The 9,123-nt window shown below is 37.0% G+C and overlaps 1 protein-coding gene across 1 annotated transcript; it reads left to right on the forward strand.

Annotated features, from left to right (window-relative positions):
* Positions 1–729: 729 nt before the first annotated feature.
* LOC138929221 (uncharacterized) lies at positions 730–1,968 on the forward strand. Its single transcript, XM_070288539.1, has one exon. It carries the CDS (start codon positions 730–732, stop codon positions 1,966–1,968), a length of 1,239 nt encoding a protein of 412 aa, XP_070144640.1.
* The last annotated feature ends 7,155 nt before the right edge of the window (positions 1,969–9,123 follow it).

Below are 9,123 nucleotides of genomic sequence, written 5' to 3' on the forward strand. Positions count from 1 at the left end.
TGTGGGAAGACCCTATAAGCTACCTACATCAAAATTGCTAAGTTCTCCTATTTCATCCCTATCCATAGTTGGCTCCAATGGTTCCCTGTTCTGACTAGTGCTAGGCCCAGCTTCTACATCTCTTCCTATTTCGCTTCCTATCTCGCTTCCTATTTCGCTAGGCCTTCCATGAGCACGCCTCAACATTTTCCTTCTAATATTTTCTGATAATTTACTAATATATTTTGAGCCAAACATTTTAAATTTCATTAATTAAACTCATTAATTAATTCAAAAAATAAATTAATAAATACATTTTTATTTATTTTTTGAAATGAATAAATAAATTTTTATTTATTTTTTGAATTAATTAATGATTTTAATTAATGAAATTTAATATTTCTCTTTTTAATTTACATGTTAAGTAATTAAATTTTTAATTATTTTAAAAATAATTATTTTTATATTATTTTCATGAAAAATTAAGCACAATAGAACACTTTGAATAAATTTAAATATTTCATTTATTATATTATTTTTATTTTTTGTAATTGTTTTTTTCAGTGCAGTCCCGTTATGTTTACATTTAGTTGTGCCATTGGATTCCGTTTTAAGGCCTTGATTTTAAGGCGTTTTATTTATTTATTGTTATTATTATTTATTTTTGTTAACGACAGTAAGAGCACTTTGAGCCACTTGGAAGTGGCTCGGCAAGCTCGTCGATCTCTAGATGTCACCAGCAAGAAAGAGATGGCTGATATCAACGCCGCCAAGGCTCCACCCGCCAGGGCTCCAAAACGAAGCGGAACTCCGGTGCCAAAATCTTTTTTCGAGGACAAAGCGAAGAAGATGAGGATGACGCCTACGCAACTGGGGCTTGACAGTCCCAAGCCAACTCAATTGGAAGGGGAATCTTATCAGAAATCCGACCCCAAGCCCAAGCAAAACCAGGTTAACAATAATAAGGAAAACGAGAACCCTGGCATACTACGCCTCACAAACGAAACGAACAAAGATGATGCCCCTATGGCAGACATTGAGATAGCCTCCTGTCAGTCAATGTGGATCGCTGCCAAAGGTTTGCTGGCCTCTTCCGGCTACGATATGTATTACCTCAACCAGTTTCATAAGTTCTACGACAACTGCAGGGCTTGCAATATAAAAACTGCCAAGCGTTTGCTGCATTTGGAGAACAGTAATACCGGTAAACACTATGCAAATATTTCGCTGAAGAGTCGGCTTAATGAGATGACAAACAATAACAAGATTCTGGCGAACAAGCTGGCCCTGCAGGAGCAGCTGGGCATGGAGTGGCACGAGAAGTATATAAACGCTCTAAAGATGCGTGTAGATATCGAAAAGAACTACAAGAACCAAGTTCAAGTGGCCCAGACACTTTTTGACCAGCAAAAGTTAGAGCTCGACAAGAACCAATCGGAGAACGATCGTCTTAAAGCTGAGTTGAGCATTATGGCAAGTGATTTCACCGACATCCAACAGAAGTTGAAGCAAACTGAAGCCACTGCTGCTAAACTCTTAAATGAAAATAATAAGCAAGCGGCAGAATTGGAAGAGCTAAAGCTCAAACTGCAAAATACAGTTGCTGAACTTGCAGATTTTGAGAATAAATGTTATCAGCACGATGCCGAATTGAGGGACCAGACACTGGAGTGCGATGGGCTCAACCAGCAGTCGTTGGACTTTGAAGAGCTGATGTTGTTGAACAACGAAATGGCAACTAGCATTGAAGAGCTGGAGGCCACTCAAAACTCGCTTGTTGAGGTTAACGAAGAGTTCGCTAGGGAATCAGTGCAACTGAATGCCCAAAATAACGCCCACAAAGAAACCATTTCTAGCCTAATGTCGACTTTGGACAAGCAAACTCAGGATCTCACCAAATTAAAAGAGAGCCTGGAGAAGCTCGAATTTGCAAACTTCCAGCAGGCCTCCCTGCACAGCGCAGAGCGCCAAAAGTGCGAGAGTAGTTAAATAACCCGAGTGACGGAACCTTTGATGTCGGTAAAAAGGGTAATAAAATTGCAATTAATGGATTAGATGTCAAAATTAGAGTGGTTTAGATAATAAAAATGCACTTAGTTAGGGGGAGATATGAATCTGTCACAAGAGGGGGTAATAAAGATGGAATAAATTAGGGTCAGTGCATGTAAAAGGACACTTGAGATCAAGTGTTCAAGGGTTCCCACAGGGATATGGATGCACGTGCACCGACGACCCCTCACTTAAAGGGTGAAGCAATTGAAAAGGGCGGACCGGGAGATCCTGCTCCGACCGAAATGATCCTGAGCATCACGTGTACGTTCACCCACTTAAGGCAATTGAAAAAGGGCGCACGGCGGCGATCCTGCTCCGCCCGGAGGGATCCTGAGCATCCTGTGTACGTTCACCCACGATCCTCGTTGGAAAAGGATGGAAAGGTTGGGAATGGACATCAAGTGCTTGTCCCACATTTTTGTATTTGTTTGTTGATCCTTTTGTGGGTCTACGAAAAGACTAGTTGTGACTTAAGAATCACTTCTAGTTTGTGTCTCAACCGTCACCATCAACCGCCGCCGCGACCGCAACCGAAAAATTTCAAAGTGAAATAAAAAACAAGTGCAAGGTGTAAAAAAGTTTGTAAAATATATTTTTTACAAAATATACGCAAAAGAAAAAAAACCGCCAGCTGGAGGTACCCTTTGCTGTATATGCCGACTTCGAGTGTATACTCGAGCCCACAACGATAGATGTAAGTGAGAAGACGCAAATAGTAAATAAGCATATTCCGATTGCCTTCGCGTATTATATTAAGTGTTCATTTGACCCTGCCTTAGAGAAATTTGTTACAAAGACAGGGTCAAATGTCGGGCGCGCTTTTGTAGATAGTTTAACATCTGATTTGTCTGCTATTTACGAGAAGTATATGAATTATATAGTGCCCCTTCAAATGAGTGCACAGGATGCTTTTGATTTTGATGATGCCCTTAACTGTTACATATGTAAGGGAGTTTTAGGAAATGATAGAGTGAGAGATCACTGTCATTTTACAGGTCAATTTCGAGGGGCTGCACATAGCGAGTGTAACCTAAAGTATAAGACAGGAGATTTCATCTGTTCACCTGTTTTCTTTCACAATATGTCTAAATACGATGCTCATTTATTTGTGAAAGAACTCGGGGAGATTGAGGGTGAATTAAAATAATCCCCTTGAATAAGGAGGTATATATTTCAATATCAAAATATATTCCCATAGGAAAAAATAAATTAGAAATTAGATTTTTAGATACTATTCGTTTCATGCCCTCTAGCCTAGACACCCTTGCAGGAACTTTAAATGAAGGGGATTTCAAAGTTCTTTGAAATCAATTTCCAAATAGCACTGATTTTAGTTTGCTTCGTAGGAAAGGTGTATTTCCCTATGAATATTTAGATTCTGAGCGCAAGCTGATGGAAACTTGTCTCCCACCAAGGAGTGCATTTTTCAGCAAATTAACAGACTCAGAATGTTCTGAAGCTAATTATCTCCATGCAGTTCAGGTTTAGTATGTGGACGCGAACAATTTATATGGATGGGCAATGTCTGAACCACTCCCCTATGCCGATTTTAAATGGATGGAACCTTCAGAAATAGAATTATTTAATATTAATTCTATTTCTGAAAGTAGTGAGTATGGATACATTCTAGAGGTCGACTTGAAGTACCCATATGCACTTCACGAAAAACACAATGACCTGCCTTTCTGTCCCGCAAATAGACGTCCTTCAAAAAATTCCAAGACTGCAAAGTTAATAGCGGATCTTTGTGATAAAAATAAATACATTATTCACTACAGAACTTTGCAGCAATGCTTACTTAATGGATTGAAACTTGAAAAGATTCACAGTATCCTTCGATTCAAGCAAAAACTTTGGCTTAAAGAATATATTGACATTAACACTGCACACAGGACTAGGGCTAACAGTAATTTCGAGAAAGACTTGTATAAGCTTTTAAACAACATCGTCTATGGTAAGACGATGGAAAACAGCTAACAGCTAACAGAATGGGAAGCTCCACCTGTGGGCCCAGAAGGTGGGCGCCCGAGATTATGTGCTAGGGATCTAATAGCCAGGTCAAATTTTCACAGTGCAACTAAGTTTACTGAAAACATCTACGCAATTCAAATGAATAGGTTGCGTAACGTTTGTGATAAGCCAACATATCTAGGTTTTGTAGTGTTGGAGTTATCCCAAATGGAAAATGTATGATTTTCACTACTCTTATATGAAACCAAAATTTCAAGATGCACTGAAATTAAACTATATGGATACAGATTCATTTATCTATTCCATTAAGACAGAGTATTTATATAAGGACATTCGAGATGATATTCAATTAAAATTTGATACATCTGAATACCCTGATGAATTGGCTAGGCAATATGATTTTTTACAGTGCAACAAGAAGAGCTTAGGGTACTTTAAGGTTGAGCTGCATGGCAGGCCAATGACAGAGTTTGTGGGTCTAAGGTCTAAGATGTACGCCTATACAGCGCCAAGTGCAGGTAGCGAGCCCGAAAAATGTGTAAAAAAAATAACGGCGTGAAGCGAAGTGCCTTGGAGAAAATTACATTCGGGAAATATAAAAATTGTTTGTTCACAGGACAACAAGAAAGTGATAGCATGTATTTGTTTCGGTCTAGGGGGCATGAAATGAATACATGAATACAAAATAACATTATATAATAAGGATGATAAGAGGCTAATATGCGAAGACGGGATTGCCACAAAAGCGATAGGACACTATTCGACAAGAGAAGGGGAACTTATGGGGTGTATCTCAACTCTAGCAGACAAATCACGATGGTTAAATAATGAAACTCTTGCGATAATGAGTGAAAGAAAGAGAGAAGACTTTAAAAAAAAGTTGGAGGAAACAAACAGTGCGTTCGACGGATATGAACGAGATTTAATTTGGCATTATATTAAAATAGCTAAACTAGAAAATCCAGAATTTGTGATATAAAATATAAATTCAAATTTGTAAATAAAACATTGTATTTGAGTTTTAAATTTAAAAAATTTATTCAAAATGTTTAGATCTAAGATTAAAATAAATAAATAAAATATAATGTATAATGTAAAGTCAAAATTAAAAATATATATATATTTATATAATAATAAAAAATAACAAAAAAAAATATGTTTTATGTGTATGTTTATTTCATTACAAAATTTCAGATGTATTTATCCAGCTGTCGTCGCTTTTCGGGAAGCCCAACCAACGTACGAGTGCTCTTTTGCCTTGCCTTTAAGTACCTTTTCAACTAGATATGTTTTGGGAAATTGGGTTTTTTCAGCTCTTCCTTATAGAATCCGCCTTTTACGGGATTTCCATTCAAGTCCTTTAATAGGTATGTTACCGGATAAGTGTTTTGAATTTTGTATATTGTAAAAATTTCAACATTCCAATTCGAAGTGAACGATTTTTCAAAAACTCCCTTATATTTAGAAATTCGAACATTGTCACCAATTTTCAGTTTGCTACCTGCAAACATTTTGATATTATTGTACACCGTTTGCAAGATATGCCTCTCTTTGTCGGCGTTTACTTCTACGGGAGCCATTTTTATAGTCCTGTGTACTTTATTGCTGTAAAAGTTAATTAAGGCTTGATACATATCGATCCATTTATAGGTCCCATTGAAAGAAAACTCCTTCCACATTAGTTCTTTTAATGTCCTGTTGAATCGTTCCACAATGGAAGCCTTTAGAGTACTAAATGTCGAATAATTATTTATTTCATAACGATTCATCAACGACTTAAATTGTATGTTAAAAAACTCTTTCCCGTCATCTGTTTGTAGATTCTTAGGTACTCCATGCCCAGAGTTGAAAATTTTTTCCAATGCTTCAGAAACATGTGAAGCAGTCTTCGACTTAAGTGCTTCGCCAAAGGCGAGCTTTGAGAAGGTGACAATAACTGTAAGAAGGTAGCGATATCCATTATTCGTGGAAGAATATTTTTGCATATCCACCAAGTCAGCCTGCCATAAGCAATTTATTTCCTTTGTAATAACTTTCCGACGGAGAAAATGTTTTCGTGCAGGAGCATGTAATTCATTAATAATACCCCGTCGACTCATTTTTTCACACAAGTTACTTAGAATATCCTTTTTTTTTCAATAATACTTAATATAACAACCTCAAGTCTGTCTAAACGATCCTCAATATCGGTGGCCCTCACATCAGGAATACTAATAATTAACTCCTCTTGATGTGACATTAGCGATGCTCTTATATCGTGTATAGCCTTGTCAACATATTCTTTAATGACTAAGTCCGAATTCTCTTTTGGAAAGTCTCCATTTTTTAAGCGCCTTCGCTGAATATTAAAGTTTCCATCCGTATCTATGAAGAGTCCTGTCCCAGTTTTTTCATATCGTTTTATATTAGTGTTCTGCTTGTCATGTAAATAACGTCCAAACTTGTCAACGGACATTATGATTATAATCTTATTTGTTAATGTTTCATAATTATATACTTAATTAGAATATAATTTTAGCCTCTCTTAGTTCCTCAATTATCGACGTAATCTCATTATTGTGGTTTTGATTGCCTGCTGATTCCGATGCTATTAAGAGCTGAAGTCGTTCCACTAATTCGTTTGGATCATCCCAATAGATAAAGCTAGGCTTATTCCTCTCAAGTGTCATGAAACCAGACCCACTTATCATTTCTTTTTTCCCTTTGGGTGTAGATTCGGCGACGGGTACCTTAGCTATAAGTGGTTTAATAATTTTCAATGCTCTCGTTCCTTTCACTTGTCCATTTGGTTGAAAATTTCTTCGATACACATTTGTTTTTATTAATATTTCTCGATATATTTCCAGGTCATCTGCATTATAATTATTTGGGAGGTGGTGACATATTAGAGAATATAATCCGCTTGTGAGTCGCCAGTTTTGACCATCATCAAATTCAATTATATTATTGGTTACATTTATTTTGTTATTTCCCAACATTAATTGCCCAGCTTCATTTTTGTATGGTCCATATGTCTTATCCAAAATTCGTTCTCGTGCCAGTTCACTAACATTAAAATGTTTCGGGCTCTCTTCAAACAGAGGTTGAGTTGCTATCAATGGAGATGAATTGAGGGAGGATTGCCTTGATAATACACTTGGTGCGTGGAGAGACGTTTGGCTTGATATTGCAGGTGATTTATTTAAGTGGTGATCGGGTGGTGAGAATGAAGAATCATCGTCTATAGCGGGTTGGGAGTAAAATTGATCATCCTCATCATCATCATCATCATCATCTCTATTATCATTGCGAGTATTCTCATAATCATCTTCTTCAGCACTTTTCAACCTCTAATCCGATAGATTGTATTCACCTTCTTCAGCATTTGAATTTTTGGTAGGCGCAGTATAAAATGTAAGTTTCCTCTTTTTCATATGCGGAGTTTTATTTTCAATCTCCACCTTAGTTTTATCATATTGGTTCTCTTTGTGTTTATTGTACTCAATTTTTTTGGTATGATTGACAAGTTCATTTAGCGGTTCAGTTATCGGCTTAAATGTTTCTTCTAAACCCATAGTATTCTGACTTTTAAATTGAAAATTTTTTTTTAAAGCATTTCGAGTTTTATTCAATTGTGATAAAATATTTTGGTTCATTGTGAAGAAATTTTAGAATGTTTCAATCGAAAGAACAATACTGGTTATTTCTGTCTCGGAGTTCGGTATGCACTGAGAAATAATTAATTAATCATGATCATATATACCTAATCTGATAAACCAAACTGATAATCAGACCTGATCTGTTTATCAGGTCTGATAAACCGACCTGATAATCAGAACTGGTATCAGCTCTGATCTGTTTATCAGGTCTGTTTTCATTTTTAATCTGAAATATAAAGGCTGAAAAATAAATTTCCCAAGTTACTTTTCCCAATAAAATATTTGTAATTTTTTTTTTTTTTATATTTTTTTTTATTTAATTATTAAATTTTGTACTTAAATCTATAATTACGTTTCCACCCTTCAGCTTTAGGAGGGAATACATCCCTGAAGAAAACTTCTGAATTACCTCATCACTAAGCTGCGAGAACCCATCCGGGAGGAATACATTTCTTGTAACCAGTTCGAGCATAATATTGGTGCCGAACTTTCCCGTCACCCGCCTGGCCGAATAAATATTATCGGCAGCTTGTGAAAGGTTAGTTTCCTATTTACCCTGCAGGCGTTGAAGGCCTGCATCAGAGGGTCTTCCTCAATATCCCTCAAAAGGGCATCGATGTCCTCCTGCGTGACCCCAGGGGGAAGGTTGGAGGCGGTTGAGTTGAAGCTGGATGAGGCGGATGAGTTGCCGGAGTTGGATACGCTGTTGGAGCTGGTAGAGCTGGTGGTGGTGGTGAAGTGGTTCATGATGCTGGAGTTTCTGCTGATGCTGGTGGCTGCTCGTCACGCTTGCTGGTCGCTGAATGATATTTTTCCTAGACGAGGTCCCTGAATTTATACCCGCCAAGGAGCATATTTCTCCTCCCACTGCTATCCACTTGTACTATGGTATTCGGTCTCAAGGGATAGAACGTCTAGCTTTGTAAAAGGTCTAGCAAAAATTTAAGGCATAAATGCCCACAGTTAAAAGTATCAAATTTTTGGAAACGCTGATAATTATAACTTATTTTTTCCCCTAAATATCTAATTATTTCTAAAGGCGGCTGCAAGTTACCAAAACTGTCAAAGTAGTACGAGTCTGATCCTTTCTTATAATACGCCACCCAATGCGTTCCTTCTGATGATGAGTCTGCTAAATTTATTATTCCACGCTCGGAATAATGTGGTACTTTGGGTATCTCATCTCTCATATAAACCCCCCGAAAATGTGGAACATTTTTAAAGGCAAACTTCAATATAAAATTGGATAGTGCTCTCTTGGGTAGCTTATTTAATAGTTTTTTTTGATTGCATTTTTTTGTTTTTTGAAAATGATATATCATAGCCTTTCTTGTATTGTTGTAGGTACAAGCCTTTACCCAACGATACAGATTCCATTTTCTGTTATGTCTCTGGTTTTCCTCAAGTTGTGCCTTTGCCATCTTTGCATTGTTTATTGATTTTACACTTGCAGCGCTACCTGACGCTAAACTACCCACAGCGC

The sequence above is a fragment of the Drosophila kikkawai genome, chromosome X, assembly GCF_030179895.1.
Source record: "Drosophila kikkawai strain 14028-0561.14 chromosome X, DkikHiC1v2, whole genome shotgun sequence".
Classification (NCBI taxonomy): domain Eukaryota; kingdom Metazoa; phylum Arthropoda; class Insecta; order Diptera; family Drosophilidae; genus Drosophila; species Drosophila kikkawai.

Bases quoted from the DNA above. Each gene is read 5' to 3' on its own strand.
- LOC138929221 (XM_070288539.1), top strand. From the start codon at position 730: ATGGCTGATATCAACGCCGCCAAGGCTCCACCCGCCAGGGCTCCAAAA.